Source organism: Heloderma suspectum, chromosome 2 (genome assembly GCF_057233095.1).
Source record: "Heloderma suspectum isolate Gila_16-S chromosome 2, 16-S_ref, whole genome shotgun sequence".
NCBI lineage: Eukaryota > Metazoa > Chordata > Lepidosauria > Squamata > Helodermatidae > Heloderma > Heloderma suspectum.
In genome coordinates, this window is record NC_139459.1 from 42,719,364 (window position 1) to 42,740,715 (window position 21,352).

Genomic DNA, 21,352 nt, shown 5'->3' on the forward strand with positions numbered 1-21,352 from the left:
CTTTAAAGGGCAGGGTATTACATCTATTAAATCAATCAATAAATACATGAACAAATAGTGGTCAAAACCAAATCTTGCGATAGTGAATTCAATAAGTTAATTATGTTTTGCAAACATTTCAAAAGGCAGTATTTCCCAGGAGATAATTGGTGGATAACAGAGATCTTTGTTCTATCAATATTGATATTATCCCATAGTATTTGCAAGGGACTACTGGAAAGGTCTGTGTACACAGGGAAATGCAGAACAGCATAGTTTTAATTGTTCACCTGGGATGCCCACATCTGCCCCCAAGCCCAGCAGGAGACAATGATTACTACCCAAACTGGTTTCAGATTTGGGATTTGTACATCTGTGGAAGCGAGCCTGGCGCACGCATCAGTGTGTGAGCAGGCTGGCTCCCGTGCATGACTAAGCTTGACCTGTCTGATGTCTAAGTGTCTTTTTCCGCAAAGCACCTGCTCCTTGCTGGTGGCCGCCCCATGATCCAGATGGCACAAGCTGACCTCATCCCGTGCCTCTGCTTCTCCGCACGAACAGGGCAGAAAAGGAGAACGTGTGAAATTAAATAACGGGTCAAAGCCTTGCGGAGTCCCAGAAGACGGTTCCCTGCAAAAGGCCTTTAATCCAATCGCGGCCCAAACGGGCTCCAAGCGCGCAACCCTTCGAACCTTTCTGGGAATGCCCCCCTTTTTAACCCCAGGAGCGGCGGCCGGCTGGGCGTGCGCGCGCGCGCGTCGTGTCGTACGCGTTAGGCTTGGCGCCTGAGCAGCAGCTCCCGCGGCGCAAGGTTCAGGCCGCGCTGCGCCCTGCTGGAGAAGCTGCCGAGGCGGGCTTCTCCTCCAGCCCGCACGTGGGGCTTCCCGTGGGGCTCCGCAGCCAAGGGAGCCTCCCGGGGGCGGGCTGCGGGCGCACGATCAGGGCCGAGCGATTGGAGCCCGGGGACACGCGTCCCCCGGCCGAGGCGCGCGCCTGCGCGCGTCCCACTCCGGCTCTTATGCACAGGCACCGCGGCGTCCGCTGCCTGCCTGTTCTGCGGCGGGGGCGGGGGCAAGGCGGACGCCGGGGCTCTGCGCCGGGGACACAAAAGAAGCGGCTCCGCTGGCGGCGGCGGCGGCGCAGGGCTGGAATCCGGGCCCGCCTTTCCCGCCCTCCCGCATGGGAGACGCGGCGCTCGGCAAGGCAGCCTCGCGTGTCGCCCGCCCGGCCGTCGCGCGGGAGAGGCGCGGGCAGCGATCGCGCCGGGGACTGAAATGCCGCTGCCGCTGCTGAAGGGAAGAAGTCGCTCGGCGTCGCTCGCCCCGACCTCGCCGCTGCCGTAGCCGGAGAGGAGCGATGCTGCAAGGCACGGCGCTCGCCTCCTCGACTGCTCCCCCGCCAGCCCCGGGCTCCCGCCAGCCGGAGCAGCCGTTGCGTCTGTGAGGGCGAAGCGGAGGGGGGAAGCAGCGCCGGGAGCGATTCTGGATCCCTTTCCGGACTCGCCGCCGCCGCTTGGGGGGCTGGCGTGGTGGGGAAAGCGTTGCCCGCCCCGGCTGGGATCCGCGCAGCAGCCCCTTTGGCTCGGTGGACGCGTATGAATGAGTTCTGCACCGAATGGGCGCAAAAAGCGCCCCAGGTCGGCGGGCTCTATCTTCCAAACCAGCAAAACGCCGCTGCACGGCCGGGACTGTGAGCGCAGAGGCAGCACCTCGGAAGGCGCCCCCAAGACCCAGAGACTAGCCCTGGATGACTGCAAGATGGTGGGTAAAAAACGCGACTGCCGCTCCCCCCCCCCTTTCTTTTTGATCGCGTTTGTGTTGTTCGCTGTAGGGACCACTCCTCTCCCGGCTCCCTCTCCCTCGCCTTGTCTATTCCGATCACGTGCAGTTGCACTATTTTTAAAACTGCAGTCCGCGTTTGAGTTGACACCCTCCCCCCCCCCCTCAAGTCGTAACGGCTTAAAGACAAGCGACGTGCCATCGTGGGGGGCGGGCGAAGAGGAAATGCCGGGATCGGGCTTATTTTGAGCCATAGCCCAAATTTAAGAACACGGATGAAGATGTCAGGGGGAAGGGGGAAGAAAGATGCGGGGGGTCCGGAATGGATTTAGGAGCAAGGGTTGTGGCCGAGGCGTTCAGTCAAAGTAGAGAACAACATACTGTGCTCCTATAGTATGGAGAAATATTCCAGCCTCTCTGCATGCAGTGGACTCACGCCGCAGAAATCCAGATCAAGCACCTGTAACTGGGGTGCAGGTAAAAATGTAACTCCAGTGGCTACCTAGAAAACAAGTGTGAGTCTATGAGGGTGTAAGTATCTGTGTGCGTGCATATGCTTGTTCTCTGTGTGGTGGGATATGCATCCTTTTATCCCACCACAGCAGTGCTAACTCATCTGAGTGGCATCTGTTGGCTTGATTTTGCTGAATCCTGTCAGTCTTGAAAACCAGCTTGTCCTCATTTCAGCCTCCAGGATAAATTAAAAGTCAGTTTGCCATAAATATGCTCTCCCCAAATCCAGATTTTAATGAACTTGTATGGTTTGATAACCCACCAGTTGGATTCACCACTACCACTGTCCCGTATGTTTCAGTAAACTTGTGTTGCCTGCTTTTGAGCACACCAGAATTGGCCCTCTTAATGGGTTATGGCAAAGCTGTAAAAAAAAACATGTTTTGTGCACTCCACTCCACCCAACCTCAGTGCTGTGCAGAGTTTAAAAGAACCAAAACAAGCTGAAAACATGTTGTAATAGATTTAGTTTATAGGAAAATATTGCCCTTGGATTTTTAATTTGCCTGTTTATGTATCTGCCCCCTGTTGCTTTGTGGCCTCTTCTTCCTATTTTGCCATTTATAGTGAGAATAACTGTAGACAGTACAGATGCATCCCCCCAAAAAGCAGATGAGTATCAACTGGGAAAGAAGCCTTTTGTAAATTGTTACATAGAACGTTACAGCTGCAACCATGTGCACGCTTACCTGGGTATAAGCACCATTGAACTCTGCAGGGCTTTCTTTTGAGTAAACATGCATCAGATTGCAATGTTCCATTCAGATTTTAATTTCCAAAGGGTAGCTATGTTAGTCTGTTGCAGGAAAAACAAGGAAGTGTCTTGGAGCACCTTAAAGACTTATGCCAGAATATTCATCTGAATGAATATTCATTTATATTGTTCATCTTTAAGGTGCCACAAGACTCTTTGTCGTTTATTCAGCTTTCACTGCCTAAGCCCTGAACATGTAACAGGTAACTGAAATTGAAATGGAGTCAGCAAAGGTTTGCTTGACAAAGGTTTGCTTCTTCACAGATGAGCTAGGGAAATTTTGGAATGGTTGATTTTACCTTGAGGTATGGCCCAAATGGATTAGACCCAGTTGTAACCCCCCTTTTGTGTTTATGTCAGTTGTGTTGGGTACCAGTTATGTCAGATAGCACAGTAGGCATTATACTAATAATCTTCTGTTTGGGGTACTCATTGCCAAAATTGGAAAATCCTGGTGCCTTTGTTCTTTGTGTTCAGTTCAGGCCTCTATACTAGGCCTAGAGTAGGCACCTTTATTCAGCAACAAGGTCTAAGAGGCCTAATTTAAGCTAATTCTTATTTACATATTTGAGGTTCATGTAATTAGCACAATTTGCACACACTTTCCATGATCATGCCCAGTGCCTGGGTTGTTGTACTTAAACTGAAGTATTCTTATCACAATCCTATGTATGCTTATTCCCATTGAGTTCAGTGAGCTAACTCCCAGGTAAGTGGGGATAGGATTGCAGCCTTATTCTGAAATTGTTACCCTCAGTTTGGGGGGGGGGTGGAAATCTGAATTGTATGGATTTAGCGATTACAAGCTCTGAAAAACAGTTAATTTAAACTTCTTTAATTAGCCATCTTGTTTCACTACTAGCATTTTGAAAAAAAATCCTTGTAATTTTGTTTGTTGTTGTTGTGAACTGCCCAGAGAGCTTCATCTTTTGGGCAGTATAGAAATGTAATAAAATAAATAAATGTTTAAAATGTATTTCTGCAGCCATGAGGGCTGGAAACGTAACCTTAAAAAAAACCAAAAAAACAACAACCTGGGAGTCACAGGGTCCTAATAAAGCCCTGCAAGCTTCAAAGAAGAGCTTTTGAGGATAGTATTGCTGAACCCTGGCTGGGCAATCTGTCAAATGCGTCTGTTCTTTCTTAAGGCTGAGAGATTTTTAGGTCTGAAAGGAAAGACATGGAAGATTAATTTTCACTCCACAACCCTTCCACACAATAATCCCTTGGGGCCTGAACATATTGGGTGGATAATCCCACTTTGTAGTAAATCATTGTAATGTTTTGTGAAAGAGCCAAAAGTACCACTAGATCTACAGATAATCTGTTATATTTTAGTTAAGTGCTAATGACAGTAATAATTTGTGCAGAAGGAGCGGAACTGTTTTGATAATATAGTTTGAGATTATAGCCCAACATATGACAACATGCAGCTGTGAGATCTAGATTTTTGAAGAATTTAGGATCCAAATGACCATAGTGCATTTGAGAGGAGTGCAGTTTGTTTCTGTTTTATGGTAGTCTGAAGATTATGGTTAAATGTTGGGCAACATTTTTATATTGTTCCTTCTTCCCCAAGGAGACATTTTGGAATAGGCTGTACATGCTTTTCCTTGTTCTGCACCATGGACACATTCATTTTATTGCCACATTTTTTTAAAAAAAAGGTTCAGCACAAGTAGTTGAGTTGAACAAAATAATAATAAACTTGATAAGGCTTATAATGATTTTTCCAGAACTGTGAAGATGAGTTTGCTAATTTGATGCTGGCTTGAAGTATTTCAGTTGAGAAGTGGGGGTTATATGTTTGTCTGTTTTATTTTACACAGCCCGAAGTGCTTACAGGAATACTGTGTGGGGGAGGACTCTTTCTAACATATATCTTATTGGCCAGAAAGTCCAGATTCTTGGGTCTAGTGCAAATTGTGTTGGAGCCAGGAGGAAAACAATATCAAAATAAATTCTCCAGGGCAGAAAAATGAATGGCACATTCCACTCCCTAGATGGGCAGCAAACTGCAAATAAGTAGGAAAAAAGGAAGGAACTATTTCTGGAAACATCTTCTTTCATGATAAAATAATCCCCTGCTACCGTATGGGAAGCTGTTGTTTATGCTGCTTCAGCGTTTAAAAACACTTTCAAAGGCTTAGACTCTAGAGCTTTAGAGCTTGTGGAATATATATTTTTCCCACTGCAAATGCATGCTCTGGGTGCACAAAGGGCAGCTCACAAACCATTTATGCCATCATTGGGGCTGATCCTTGTCCTGTTTAGAATCCAAGGGTACAAGCTCAAATTTTGCTGGAGAAGCATTTAAAAAAAAATAAAAATCTTCCTTATCTTACATTGCAGTGAATCATCTTATATTGGTAAACAGGCTTTTATTTTTTTTTATTTTTCAGCTCGTCCAGGATTTCAACACCCAGGTGGCTCTGTACCGCGAGTTGGTCATTTCCATTGGGGACGTCTCGGTCAGTTGTCCATCTTTGCATGCTGAAATGCACAGAACTCGAACCAAAGGATGTGAAATCGCCTACCAGGCACACCAAAAGCTATCAGCAATCTCTGGGTAGGAGATGCCTTCCATTTCTTCCAGTTCTGCTCTCTGTAATATACAAGTTTCTGGATTGCTAAGCGTCCTGTGCAAGGCACAGCAGAGATGGTATTAGCGTGAGGCACTTTCAGTTGACACATATATTTGTTACAGTATAATTCCTCATTCCGCTTGCTCTGTGCTCTCTTTTGGTACAAGGAAATACATGTGAAGATCAGGGCTTAGAATTATCCTGTTCGACATTTAGTTTCTACCTTGGAGCAGCTGAATGTGTGGGTTCTAGAGTAGTGACAGGCCACATTGTTTTTCATGTTTCTCAAGGATATTTTATGTCCTACTCGATTGATACCTGGCTCTTTGCCTCCCCTCCCCATTCTTCCAGTATGGCTGTGACTGAAAGAGCACTAAGAGAGTAGCTACACTGGAGACAAACGCTTTAACACGTGACCTTTTCCCAAGAAACTCTTGATGTTGTACTTCTTTGAGGAAGTGCTAGGGATCTCTAACAGACAATTCTGAGCAGCTCCCCAAACTACAATTCCCGGGGTTATTTGAGGGAAGGTCATGCTGCATAAGCTAGTTTATATTTGTAGTATAGCTAGTGAGTGGAACTGCAAATTCACACTTAACCTGAGATTGTTAGATGAGATGAAACAGGAAAGGTGAAATCCGATTTCAAGTTAAATATGACGCCATACAGCAAAATTATTAGACCAAACTATGCATGTCTCTTACAGACCTTTGCTACCCTGTTAACTAGACTGTGGCATCCCAGGTAATGTAATTTGCTGGCAGCCAGCTGTTCATTTGCATGTCTTAAAAAAGCAACTAAAGCGGAGACAGCAAATCATACCAAACAAATACAGTAAGCAGTACCTATTTGAAAACACAATTTCCCTCTTGCAGGTACAGTTTGAATCTGTAAAATCTTCACCTACATCTATATACCTACCAGTTATATCTGAGGTGCAGACAGAATTGGAGCACATTTAATTTACCTTGGCTGTTCGTTTTTATGTATCAAAACATACAGGTACTAATTGCACCTGCAAAAAGGAGGCTAAAAATCTATCCTTTTGAAGCTTATCCCAGGTAAGTTGTGAATACTCAATTTGTATACTAGATCCATAATGCTTAATAATGTCTTTTCGACAAGCACCTTGAAATACACTTCCCTCTTTCCACAGGTACTAATAACTAAATTGTCATATGTCATTTCCATCTTAGCTTAGTTTGAGGGAGAGCAGACATAGCCTGTCTTGTCTCAGTATTGAGAAAATGGCATAGCTGTTGTGATACATTGTGGAGTGAATGTGCAAGGACTGTTATTTGTAGAGCTAAAGACCCACTGAATGGTTAGAAACTAAATACTTGCATACCCAGTGTCCTACCATTTTATTTGTAAAAGTTACAGGAAATGCATGGTAGTTGCTACCCACATTTCATGTGAACTTGTCCATGATATCAGCTATGGCGGCCCCCCCAAGGCCTTCACTGTGGCCCCCCCAAGGGTGCCCTGACCCTCCCACCACCACTGAACTTCCCCCAGTGTGTATTCGCTACTCCTTCCCTCAGAGATCCTCATACAGAATGCTCTTTCCCTGTCACCACTGCTAGCAGTGATGAAAGAGCATTCTGTATCAGCTGGGGGGGGGGTGCACAAATGTGTATGTGTGCTCATATGTACAGACACCAACTCCCAAGGCAGCATCCCATGTGGCCCTTGGGGCCAAAAAGGTTGTGCACCCTTGGCTGAGCTATGGCTTGGTGAAAAGATTGGATGACATGTGGATGATGCAGTGAAAAAACTGCCATAGTCACCAGCAATGGGCAGTTTCAGTGGTTTATATAATAACTCCAACAGGGAAATACCTGTGTTCAGCTAGATGTCTTTAATATCTAGATCTATTAGCCTTTCTGAAAATTAACTCCAACATTTCTTTGTTCTTGAATTCATCTTTTCATATCTCCTGATTTACTCAACTGTAAAGAATAAAATATCAGAATATGTTCTTCAGAAAACCAACAATGTTCCTCAACCTGTGGTTTTGGAAACCAATGCTCAGATTAATTTGTAATGTGAGAAATGTCAGGGTTTTTAACTGTCTAGAAGTTATGTTCTCTGTCCCAGAAACTTTGCCGCTTAGTTCCAGATATCTGCGAACAGGCACTCTGCCAATGCTCAGAAGCATTATTTTTCATTATTATTTTGATAAATTTGGATTAGCCCTACTACAAAGTAAGCCTTGCTCAGACAGTGTGTCCAGTTTTTGTACAAATTGCAGAAGTAAAGTTTACATCATACTTAGAGGGAACTAAGCTGTCAGGCATTCTAAAATAAACCTAAATTGTAAGGACATCTGCAGTTTTCATTGGTATATAACCCTATATAGATTAGCTAGAGTTCCTAAGGATTCTTTTGAAAGTATATTCAAGTGCATTACATAGTACTAGTGAGATGCCCACCATATGTTGGGAGTAAGTATGGAACTGTGACCATAAAGAGGTGGATGAAAGATAAGGAAGAGTTGGGAAGGAAGAGAGAGAGAGACTTGTACCTCTAACATGTGAGTCAGGAAGCATCTTGTTGCTCTGTAGTAGTCAGCATCTTTTGGACTACTACAAATGAAGATAAGGGAAGAAGAGAGAAGAATGTTTAGATAATTGCAGCCAGGGCTGGTGTCAAGGGTAGGCATGGTTGGGCACCTGCCAAGGGCCCATTCCCCAGCAGGGCCCCACTGACAAGAGCCCCTTGACTTACTCCTTCTCTTCAGCATTGCAACCTGCTTGTTCACCTGCCTCTTCCTCTGGCCCAGACGGTGGTGGTGGTGGAGAGAAGGAGGAGCAGTAGATGCCACTGCCTCCTTGCTCACTGGTTCTTTGCCTGTCGAGCCAACAAGTGGTAGCTATGATGAAGAACAGGAACAGTGGTAGCTGGTGACAACAGCAGTGATAAGGTCGACTCACTGAGGGAGGAGATCTATTGAGGGTGTCTTGCCCAAGGGCCCTCAGAAACCTAGATCTCACACTGACTGCAGCCAATATCACCGCTGTTGTGATAGTAGTTCTTACAATGCTCTGTAATGTGATTATGCAATGGCAGTTGGAGTTTGCCTATTAAAAGCTCTGCAATTATATCACCAGTGCATGGCCACACCAGCTTTGGGGAAACCCACCATCCCAACATTGCATTATAAGTCTCCATACATGCCCTGTAGGGAATTCTGTCTTCTTGTTGCCAGCAAACTCTGATCAAACCGTGTGATGTAGGCACACCATGCCACACTCTTAATGGTGCTGCAGATGCACCTGCTATGGTGATGTCTTGGCTTTAGCCTGCTAGACTCTTTTGCCATTTTCAGCCATTGCCTTAGCGATTGACTGAGCAGTGTTAAGAACCCCTGACATGCTACACACATTCAGAGCCACAGTGTTGTCTTACATGGATGAAGTTTTCATAGTTTTAGCACTAAGGAGGCAGAAGCACACACTGTTGTCATCAAACAAACAGTAGTATCATCATACACTGGCAACAATTCCATTTTTTTCAGTGGGCACTCACTGGAGGCATTTACAATCAGTTCAGTAAGCAGCAATAGAAAGAAGTAAATAGCATCCTTCAAAACTAGAATTTAAAAAAATAGATGAGGCATTTTGTGACAAATGGAAAGCAAAGTCACGAAAGGGGTGTGTGTGTGTGAGAGCGAATGAGAGAGAGAGAGTCAGTACTAACTATCGTCCACAGTACAGATCATTCATTATAGGAGCATAGGAAACTGCCTTATACCAGTTCGGACTATTTGTGTATCTCGGCTGGTATAGTCTGCCCTGACTAGTAGCAGTTCTCCAGAACTCAAGCAGAGCTCTTTTCCAAATCTCCTAACTGGAGACGCAAGGGATTTAATTTAGGACTTTCTGCACTCTACCACCGAACTTGGATCCCTCCCATACTTCTGAGGTTTCCTTGGTTTTAACAGGACTTGGCAGTGCAATCCTGAGCGTGTTTACTCAGAAGTAATTGTGTTTAGGCTTGCAGCCTTACACTTGCATAACTCTGTGTTGGATCGTGGCCACTGAATATGTCTCTGTTGAAATTACACTCTTGACTTTAAGTTTAATGTCCAAAACTTGCTTCTTCAGGCAGGGGAATGCTTTCTGAGTATTTAGTCAGATTGTAAAAAGAACAGCGTGTTTATTCAGGTTCTGTGCTCAGATCCTTGACCGAATGTTTTTGAGTATTCTGTTAAATTTCTGGATAAATCCTGAAGTGTTCCACACTGGTTGGGATCTAAACCCCACCCTGTGTGCAAGAGGAAAGTGTTCCTGTGTGTACACGGGAGGGGGTGGGGGGGTCTGATGCTTCTGTTTGAATGCAATCTAGCATACTTCCTGGAATCCTTCTTCCAGTCTTCAACAGTGGCTTTTCAGGAAGCCGGAGGGGTTGGAAAAAACCCATTGCATGGGTGGCGCTGTACATACTGCCCTTTGGACCACCATCACTGTATATTAAATGAGAAGTCCTACTGTTTCTGGAGTGTTTAGGTTGCACATTTAAAAAAAATACATGCACAATAATTACTGAAATAAGTAAATAATCTCCGGTACGGTTTGACTACACTGCTTTTTTAATTATTTAATTATAAAATGGTAATCTCTGTACCTGTATAACTCTCATTGTAGGTTTGCTTTATGCTTCACCCAACACCACTGAATTGCAAGTGATGTGATAAAAAGCTGGGGACAAACTTGCTTGTGGCCAGGCTTTAAATTAGAATTTCTAAGAGCCTTTGCACACGCCCAATAAAAACATTTAAAAGTAATTATTCCTCCTTCCCTAAAGCGACCAGGCAAGCAAAAAACAACAACATCCCTGATTCTAGACACTAAAAAAGTGTGTGTGTCTTTGTGCACATGTGTATGTATACATATAGAAAAAATTGAAAACGTTTTAACTACTTAATGGGTAAAGCTAAAGGAGGCAGAAAAAGCCACTGGGATGGTTAAGTAGAAAATTACATTTGGAAATACTCAATACTATGAAAGCCTCTTAAAATCATTAATAAAATAGCATAGTAGTCAATGGCAGATGTTGGCTATTATTTTTATTTTATTTATTACATTTCTGTGCCTCCCAATAGCCAAAGTTCTCTGGGCTATTCGCAAAACAAGACTTGTTACCCATGTTCCATCTGTGTGGATGCCTGTGATGGTGGTGATAATTTTGATAATGATTTAACACTGCAAAATGCCTACAGTTTTCTGAGCATTGGCCAATGGATGGAGCCAGTCTGGCATCCATCCTTCCATGATGTTCTTCCTTGCAGGCGGGGGTCATGGCCTCCCAGTGGTCCTAGATTTCCTGGCTGGTGGCGCTACTTCTCCTCCTTGCTTAGTTTTAAGGGCTGGCTTGTAAAAAATTCTAGCTACAGGGGGACTAGATGGCTTGTTTCATCTTTGGAATACCTCAAGATTTATTTTTAAAAAATAATTTTGGGGGACCGTCTGGATGCAACCCGTGTGCTCTACTACTGAGCACGAACACTCCCCTTGATTTCAGGAATTCCCCTAGAATTCTTGAAACCACTCAACTCAAGAATTACTCCAAAATGCTCTGCTTTATGTTCTTCAGCTGTTCCGAAGTGCTCTCACCACCAATGCCCAAATGTCTGTCATCGCTGCTGATTAAAATTTTCATTGAAGTTGCAGTGCAGGTCAACAGCAGGTTCATGTTCTTTCCCAGTCGCTCATAAAGATTCCATGTCTTAAACATATACATGTAGAAATCAGACTCTTGCTCTCCTATTGGATTTGGAGGCAGTCATCATTGTTTTTCATCTTCCCTCCTATATTGGGGGGTGGGGTGGGGGTGGATTGCATTTATTTTGTAAAGATTGAAATGGTAACCTGTCACTAGTAAAGAAACAAAGCCAGAGTGACAAGTGAGTTCCAAATGTTATATATTAATTTGTTGCTCATTTGGAGCTATTTGTTTCCCTCTAGCAACCGGAATATGTCAGACCAAGATTACTTGGAGAGCGGGGAGGGTGTGCGTACATAGGGAAAATGAGATTGACACTGTAAACCAGCCTTCCGCAATTTGGATTCTCCAGTTGTGTTGGATGACTATAACTTCCATCCAGTGGAGGCTGGTGGCTCTGATGACAGTGGGGCAGTGAATCCACTGTGGGTTTCAATCAGAACTCACACCTCTGGCTGATTCTGACTGAAACCCGGAGTGGATGCAGTGCCCCACTGACATTGGAGCCACCAGCCTCCACTGCTTCCAGTATCCCCAGCCTGCATTGCCATTGATCATGCTGACAGGGGACAATGGGAGTTGTGGTCCAATAGAACTGGAGAGTGCCAAGTTGCTGTAAACTCACCAGGCTTCAACTGAACCACATTTTAGCAAAAGTGTCCAACATTCTAATAAGTCTCCTTTCCACACAGAACCCTCCAGTCTCCACGCTCTATAAAAGAGGAAGGTGAATACTTTTTTTGCCTGTGTGAATTCTTTCTCCTTGGAGATGTGGGCATTTGCAGATTCCTTTGTTGGTCTGTGCAGAAACAGTTTTCATTCCATCTTTTAGGCATGTTCTTTTAAGTATTTTAATCCATTCCACATGGCGTCCATACCTTGTCCATTCCCTTGTGCTTAGTTAACTATGTAGTTTGTATTTTAGAGACATCTATTGATTAATAGTCAGTCAGATCCCAATGAGTCTATGTGCCTGACGTATTCTTTATTCATTGAAGTGTGTATTTTGTGTGAGAATGTGCCTTTTGGGGGGGAAATGCCTATAAAATGAGGACCCTTTTTAATGTGTGCCTAAAATTTGGCAGGTCTAATCCTCTGGAGGACTGTAGAATGTCTGAAAATTTAATGCCATTTTGAAGGAAAACATGGAAGTTAATAGGTAGCAGAAGAGCAGGTTCCCCTCCAGTTTAAAATAGTGGAAAATAATGGGAATAATGAACTCATTTGATTTTGACAAATTAATAACTAACTGAATGAGCTTTTAATAATGAAAATGAATGGAAGTGTCTATTAGTTGGATTAATAACTTTTCAGCTAGGCCTAGCAGCTTGATATGATGACATGAGCACGCAATAATGTTTATCTCCATGCTCTGAAAAGCTTCCCTTACTGATTTCTGCACATCAGAGGCACAAGAGCAGGCTAAGTTACTGTTTTTTTTCTGATTGGCGGGCAGCTCTAAGTATAAATATACCTTCTTGTGTTCCTACATTGAATATGCAGTGAGGAAGTTGAGTTTACCCTGGAAATCCTTATATAAACAAATAATACATTGTTTCTCAAACTTTATGAAATCGCTCATCCTTTTAAATTATTAGTTTTTCCACGTGCTCTAGTTTTTCCCAGCTTTAGAAAGATCATTAGACATTTCCGCCAAGCTCCCACACAACTAATGCTTCTTCACTTTCTCAGCACTGCAGTTAGGTAACTTTACACTCTGGACCATCTGGGTAGAGCACATTCTTTGCATACAGAAGCTCTCAGGTTCAATCCCCGGCATCTTCTGGCAGGGCTAGGAAAGAATCTTGCCTGAAACCTTGGAGAGCTGCTGCCAGTCAGTATCGACAATACTGGGTTAGGTGGACCGGGTCTGACTCAGAATAAGGCAGCTTCCTATGTTGTCTTTAGATGATAATATGTGTTACTTGAAAATATAGTAAGCCAACCCTGCAGACTTGGACAGGACAGCCCTTGAAATAGAGGACTGTAAAGGAGGACACATGGCCACCCTGCATATGGATCAATTTAAAACTCCAGAGAAGCATTAATGTCCCAGCACTGCCCCTTCTCTTGCCCACACCAGTAGTGTTAATTTAAAGAAAGGAATGGAGACATCTGAACACGTGCTGTCTTAACATACTCCATCACTTTTTGAATCTCACCAGTATTACAAAAAAGGGAGTACTGTCACTAGGGATGGTGGAGAAATCCACCATGGATTCCAGTGAGGCTGGATTCTTTAGAATCCAGCCCCCCGGAGTCCGTGGCAGAACGGACTACCCCCCCACCCCCCGAAATCCCCCCGGGACGGACCCTACCTGGCGGCGGCTAGTCCGGGTCATCATCTTCGTTCCGCAGCCATCCAGTGCCATTTGCGTCCCTGCCCTTTGCCATGATTGGCTACGTAAATATTTACGTAGCCAATCACAAAAACAGCAGGGACGCAAATGGCGTCCGCTACATCATTTGCGTCCCTGCTCTTTGCTGTGATAGGCTACGTTAATATTTATGTAGGCAAATGGCCAAGGGCAGGGACGCAAATGGCGTCCCCTTCGCCGGACGCCATTTGCGGCCACAGCCTGGCAGCGGACGGAAGTCTGGCTGCGGGCGGCCCCGGCTGGCGGCTCTGCAGACTTGCTGCGGAGCCCGCCGAACAGGATTCTGGGGGGAGGGACGGATCACCTCCCCCCCCCTGCAGATGCCCAGACCATAACAGGGTAAGTATTCTGTACACCCCTAACTGTCACACAAATCCCTAGTTTATCATTTATATTTAGGGTGCAGTCCTATGGGATCTGCCTTTGATACTCGGAAGCCTCCAAACTGGGAAGCTTATAAGTATTCAGTGCAGAGCCAGAAGCATGGCAGAGGCAATCCTCACCTCTGCCACACCTCCCATTCTGCATTTCAGCTAGATGGGCTTTTCTGCCCATCTACCTAAGGCGTTGCGGAGGGAGAACTGGACAGGCCTCAGGATACGGCATAAGCTGGCCTCTCCAGCCCCTCCTTCCCCACCCACGGGAATGCCCCCTTACCTTTCCTGTGAGGTTGTTTTTGCCTCAGAGAGGCAGCCAGCGCAGTTCTCTCCACGCTGGCTGTGAGGGAGAGGAGAGGGAGGGAGCTGAGATTCCTGGCTCCAGAGCAGTGCCTAAAACCTCAGATGCAGGAATCTGAAATATCCTATGCCCCTGCCCCCAGGCTCTATCTGGGGGCCTTAGGATTGCTCCTCCGTGTCTCAGTCTCTCATATAAATACACACACACACACACACACACAAATATACATATATATGTACATATAGTTTAGCAAGAAAAATGACTGATTTTACTTTTTACTGCATATCATCCCATTTTTTAAATGTTATACCATACCAACACTGTAACTTTTCTTATTACCAGATTATGGTGGATGAAACAAATTCTCATAGAACGTTTGATGTAGCAATGCTTTTGCCATATTCAGTGAGTTCATACTCTTTCCCTCTTAGAATCTAGTTAATATGTAATAAACTGTGGATGCTTCCAGACAGACAGCTGCTAGCATTAACAATCAAAAGCCCTTGTGCAGCTATTCCATCTTTCCCTCTGTGACAGATTTATTGTGGTAAGACAGAAGACAGAAGAAGTGGTGGAAAAAGATGGAAGGGTCACAAATGGAAGATGACTGTGTCTGGGCACCCTACAAAATACCTTAAATGGGACACAGGGAAACTGTGCAATAAAAGCCTCATCTGGAAGCACTCTTCTGTTCAGAATCCTCGGGGTTTCCCCCCTAGGGGAAGAGAATGCTGTGCCTTCAGAAATATTTATTTATTAAATAGATTTATAATTAACACCCTCCTCCTATCAGGCACCTGGGGCCATATACAATAAAACTAAACAAAAACTTATACGTCATTAAACAACTATTAAACACAGGATGAAAATCACTCAATACAATAACATTAGAGAGTGTCAGCAAAGAAAGACATAAACATTAAACACCATGAAAGCCCAATGGAACAGAACAGCCTTCACGGCCTGTGATAGAGAGGGAGTGAATCTAACCTCTCTAGGGAGGGAGCTCCATAACTGGGGTGCTGCTCCAGAAAAGGCCCTATGTCCACTGCCCACTAATCTAGCCCCTCTGAGTTGTGGGACATATAAGAGAGCCTCCAATGAAGATTGTCAATTACAGGTGGGCTCATATAGGAGGAGGCAGCCTTTTAGCTATCCTGGCCCCAAACAGTTAAGGTCAAAACTAGCACCTTGAATTGTGCTAAACTGGAAGTCGATGAAGTTAATACAAGGCTGGTATTATATGCAGGGTGGCCATGTGCCCTACTTTACAGAGCACAGTCTTCTATTCGAAGGGCTGTCAGAGAGCAGTCCTCTGTTTGAAGGTGTCCTCTGTGTGAAGGGCTGTCTAGTCTAAGTCTGGATTAAAGATAAGGATGGAAAGCAGGGGCTTGACCGTTATCAATGGCTGCTAGTCCTGATGATTATATGCTACCTCCAGTATCAGAGGCAGTATGCCTGTGAACACCAGTTGCTTGGGAACATGACCGGGAGGTTACTATTGCACTCAAGTCCTATTTGTGAATTCCCCACAGGCAGCTGGTTGGTCTCACAGAAAGCTAGACAAGATGGATCTTGGTCTGATCCCGCATGGTTCGTCTTATATTCTTAAGTTACTCAACAGGCAGACAGGTCACTGTTTTCCCCACTATGGTTAGATGTATTTTATTTTTATTTAAATTAGAGTCATTATTCCTAAGTGTGCTTGTATACATATAAATTAGTGCAGACAATTTTTTCGCAAATCTGTGACCTCTTTTTTGGGAGATGTGTAAGTGGCCACCCTAATTATACAACCTAGAAAGTACACTCCTGAGAAATGTCTGGCTGATGCATTTTGCCCTAGCTGTCATTTCCAAACACTCTTCAAGGGCATCCCTATGTAGAGCACATCACAGTAATCTAAAGAAGAGGCGACTAAGGCATGGGTCACTGTTCCCAGATCCTCCTTCCCCAAGAAAGGGTGCAGCTGGCACACCAAAGAAAGGTGGGCAAAGACACTCCTGGCCATGACTTCCACCTGATTGTCCAGAAGCAGCACTGGATCCAAGAGAACCCCCAAGCTGCATATCTGATCTTCCAGTGGGAATGCAACCCCATCCAGAATGAATTGCACCCCCAATCCCATGCTAGTTTGTCTATTGACCAATAAGAGTTCACCCACATCCAGTCCCTCACTGTGTCCAGGCAATGGTTTAGGACCTCCACAATAATAAATTTATATTCCAGATTGGTTCTAGCACCTAGTTTTAATTTGAAATTAGATTGTACAAGAGAACCATGTAAGCAAAAATACAGAGATGTACACTTGCAAGTTATATATTGCAAGCAAAACAACATTATACATGAGATTTTCTAGACCTTGTTAGAGCAAAGTCCTGGTCTCAGAAAATTCCAGAAATAGTTTAAACCTGAAATTCTAAGCACATTAACTAGGGATTAAGAACCATCAAACTTAATAGAACGTACTTCACAGTAAACATGCTTAGGATGTGTTGTAAGGTTCTCTTTGTTTTGATTGCTTTAGGTAGCCAGGAATAGGATCCACGGCGGTCAAGTTCTCATATTTGTAAAGCAGGGCTGGGCAGCATGTGGCCCATAGGTATGGTTGTAGCCCCTGCCTACATCCCCCAATGCCCCCTGCTACCTCTATTTTTATTTTTTTTAAGGGAGAAAAGGTTACCATTTGCTGGCGAAATTCAGCACCAAACGACTAGGGAGGGTTAGAATGGACAAGTTTAGCTTATTTTTCCCCTTTCCCCCCTTTTTCTTTTTTTCCTTTTTTTGCAGGGCAGGGGGAGTGGCAGGGGGAGTGGGGCAGGGGGAGGGAACTGACCCCCAGACTGCCCAAAGTTGCCCAGCCGTGCTGTAAAGGTTTTACCTATCTGCTTTAACTAATGGATTTTGTGTGTTTAAGATACTGTTATCTCCTTCAAGTCCTTAAGATAGGATGAGGTACAAATTAAATACATACATTTAATAATAGGCTGTGTTGGAAAACTATGCTTGTACTACTTAAATTCTGGAACTGTTTGCTTGCATGCCCTGTAGGTTATGTCAGTGGGATTACTTGTGATCACTGCTAAGAAATGTTGACAACTTTTCTTGAAAGCCTGTGCTTTTGTGTTTTCGGTACCAGGATTGATTTGGTGTAAATCAAATTGATTTAAATCATGATTTAAATCGCTTCTCTGAAGGACTCAGTTTTAATGATTTAAATCACAGTTTAAATAATTAGTGAGGAAGATTCTATTTAATCATCATTTTTAGTAGATGTACATTATTGTTTAATATAACCTCAGTACATATTCAGAGATGTAGGTTTCATTAGAAGGTAGGTACACAGTGGAAGATACATGCAGCAGAAGTTTCCTTAGGTGTCCGGACTGCATGAATATGTTCTGTTCACTTTTGGTTTCACTTTCTATTCCCCTCCCCTATTTATGCATTTATATCCAGACTTCTCCTCTGTGTTCAGATCTACTCCATCTCCCCAAATTTTCTATTCATTGACCTTCTCTGTCTTTGCACTCTGTCTTTGCACAAGAGAGGCAAGGCCGAGCGCGCATGCGAGAGTGTGCGTGCACTTCTGTACACCACCTGCAGTGCAGAATAGGACTGATCAAGCTATCTCCCATCTCCATAAACTGCTGTTAACATAGTCATAGAATATAATTAGAAGTTGTATAATTAGTATTCATGATGATATATTTGACCTAGGCTCCCTTTTTACTAATTGTTTTAAGGAAATTCCAAAATGTGATTTAAATTTTAAAAATCAGATTTAAATTTTTAAAAATCAATTTTTAAATTTGTTTTTAAAGAATCATTGATTTTTATCTACCCTGCCCTGTACAGAAAAAGTGATTCCCATAAGTGTGGTTGGGATAGCTGTATCATAGTCTGGGAAAACCAAAGAATCTTCATCCTGAATTCGTCATTCGGTGCACTCTGGCTCAGTTAGTTTCTGAATGAGTCTTATCCATCCCCCCCCCCTCCCTAAAATCAGTAACAGAATTAAAGTGACACTAAAGGGCATAAGGTCCATCTCTAGGAGTATAGCACAAAGAACTAATTTAAACTCTATGTGTTACCCTAGTATAAACTAAGCAGCTAGCCCACACCATCAAACTGAGCATCCTGTCACTCACTTCTGGCCTTCCAAGTCCATAGTGCCTGCTAGAGTGCCTTTCAAGCAGTGCCAGAAATGCTCTTTTGCATTGCTTCAGTGGGAGAGCATCACCAGTGAGAACATGCACCAGAAACTGGGGGAGACCACTGTGGAGAAAGCAGAAGAATAAAGTGCCTGATTCTTTAAAAATCCAACATACCTGGCACAACGGCCTCGTTTCACCCTTACATAGCAGCAGGGGAGATTCCAGTTTCGGTGGGGCAGTGAATCCATTCTGGGTTTTAGTTACAACCAGCTAGAAGTCTAAAGGAGCTACCCAAGGTGCTGGGCCCACTTTGGGGATAGGGTTCAGTGCCTTGGATAGCTCCTTTAGACCTCTGGCTGGTTCTAACTAAAACCCAGAATGGAATCACCGCCCCACTTAATTGGAGCCACCAACCTCCCCTGCATAGCACCCTGCCTGCCACATTTCGTTCGCCATGCCCACAGGCTAGAATTCATGCCTGACGGCTCTACCACAGTGGTGGGAAACCCCTTTCAACCCAAGGGCCAAGTTCAATTTCAGAGAAGCCCTTGGGGGCGCATTCCAGGGGTAGGTGGGGCCAAAGGCAAAAGGGGTGGGGCCAAAAATATTTTTAAAATACCAGCATATTGTAGCTTGAAGCTCTCACTGCCAGTAACAAAGACTTAGGAGAGGCATGTCAACCTTTTATGATGGGGGGAAAACTGCATAGAAGCCAGGAAGCTACCAAATGATTGGTGGTTGGGAGAAAAGGGATAGGACCTGGGGAAGGGAGCATAACCATCCGGGGAGCCCGACTGGGACCCCAGGAAGGCTGTATTTGGCTCCCGGGCCTGGAGTTCCCTACCGCTGGTCTACCAGGATTAGGTTGGAACTCTCTCCCAGTTTTACCTTTTACCCCTAGAACACAAGCACACATGGCCATACCTGACTGGAGGAGCCACCTCCCCTGGAAATGTATCTAGCTTAGAATAAACCCTGTTATTTCTTTTGGGGTTACCTATATGTTTTCTCCCTCGTTGCTTATATCTCCATCCCTAATCATAATAAAATGTCTTAATTTGGAACCATGGATTTGACTGTATACTTTCGATCAGGGCCAGTGTCATGAATTGGCATGGTTGGACACCTGCTGAGGGCCCAGGAACTTATTGCCACCCCACTACCACTGAGACATTTGCTGCCACCACCTCCAGTCACTCATCTCACCACCTTCTCCCCACAGATGTGTTACCCCAGAAATGGAGCTCATTGTGGGAACCGAGCCGGTGTTCGGCTCAGTTCTGCGGCAGGCAGGCACCATGTTAGATTCCCCAGTGCTGGTCAGCGGTTGCATTTTGGAGGAATCTTAACATGGCAGCAACCTGCCACAGAACACAGCCAAGTACTGGCATGGGTTTCAAAATTAGCACCGCATCACTGCAGAGTGAACCTGGCTGTGTGGATGAGGGGATAAAGCAAGTGACGGCAGCAGGTTCCTGTGCAGCATAGGGACTCTGATGGTGCTGGAGGCAGCAGCACCAGATGAATCTGTTGGCTCTGGCATGGTACCGTCCATCAGCAGCTACGAGCTCCCTAAAGTCTGTTGCCAGCCCTGCTTTTGACAACGCAGGGAACTTGGGCCTCTGTGATTGACCACTCTTCTATGTTACACCATTAAAACAAGGGGATATCGGGGAAAGAGGCTGAACTTGGTAATCGGTGAATGTGGTAGTAGATCCCGCCCTGGTTGAAAAGGAGCAGACTCCAAGAACACAGTTGGCATTCTGGATGATCTTGGTAGCATGTTCACTGACCACCTGGCTACAGTAAGAGCTGCGAAATAATCCCAGCAACCCCCAGGAGGTCCTGTGGGTACAAAGGTACACTGATCTTCTTGAATGTCTTTCTTACAAAGGTTTGCCCGAAGAAGATAGTATTTGCTTGGGATTCTGTGAAAAGGGCCTGAGATACCTTGGAAAAGGCTTTCATTGGGAGCAATTTTGCTGCAATATATCTCCTCTGTTTTGTTTATTTCTACATAAATACTAGACCTCAGTGAATGCAAGATTATTAAAATATTCCCTTTTGAACAGAGTAAAGGCCACCATACCTGGCCACAGGCGAGAGCCTCCATATCTGTTGAATGAAGGTTTTCTTCAAACCCTCTCTCGGTGAAAATGCAGTAAACGGCTTTAAGGCACAGTCTACTGCTAGCAAGGAAGTGCAGAAGGTTGAACATGAAATCTGACAAGACCAGTTTACTGAGAAATGGTCTATTTGTTGGTTTCTTGAACAAATAGCATTTGATTGATTGATCTGATCTGATTTGATTTATAACCCGCCTTTATACAACGGAAATAGTGCTCAAGGTAGCTAACAATAATAAGAACCAAAATTTAAAACTAAAAAATTAGTTAAAACAATAATAAAAGAAATACAATAAAAACCCAATTAAAAACCACAGCAGTAAAAGAATAAAAACAGCAGCCAACTGAAAAGACCAGTTTACATGCCACAGACAAATGCTTAAATAAAATGAATAGTGTGAATCCCATACTCTGTTTTCATTGTGCTCACTATAATGTTGCCTTGTGGCTTGCTTTTCTTTGAATTGTTATGTCAAAATAACCATATCAATATTTTACATTATTTTTCAAAACGCTAAGAACTGTGGCGTGGGATCCTAGCTCTGCAGTAAAGCACAGGCTCTGCATACAGACAAAGGTCTCAGGTTTGATCCCTGGTATCTCCAGTTAAAAAAGGATCAGGTAGTAGGTGACATGAAAGACCCCTTCCTGCGACCTGGAAGAACCATGCCAGTAAA

General features: G+C 44.4%; 1 protein-coding gene across 1 annotated transcript in view; it reads left to right on the forward strand.

Annotated features, from left to right (window-relative positions):
• Positions 1 to 1,271: 1,271 nt before the first annotated feature.
• RGS7BP (regulator of G protein signaling 7 binding protein) overlaps positions 1,272 to 21,352 on the forward strand; it is a 92,325-nt gene continuing 72,244 nt past the window's right edge. Inside the window, exons 1-2 of the mRNA XM_084832066.1 lie at positions 1,272 to 1,739; positions 5,427 to 5,593. Of these exons, the coding sequence (XP_084688192.1) occupies positions 1,578 to 1,739; positions 5,427 to 5,593 (329 nt within the window). The 5' untranslated portion in view covers positions 1,272 to 1,577. The remainder of the gene's footprint in view (positions 1,740 to 5,426; positions 5,594 to 21,352) is intronic.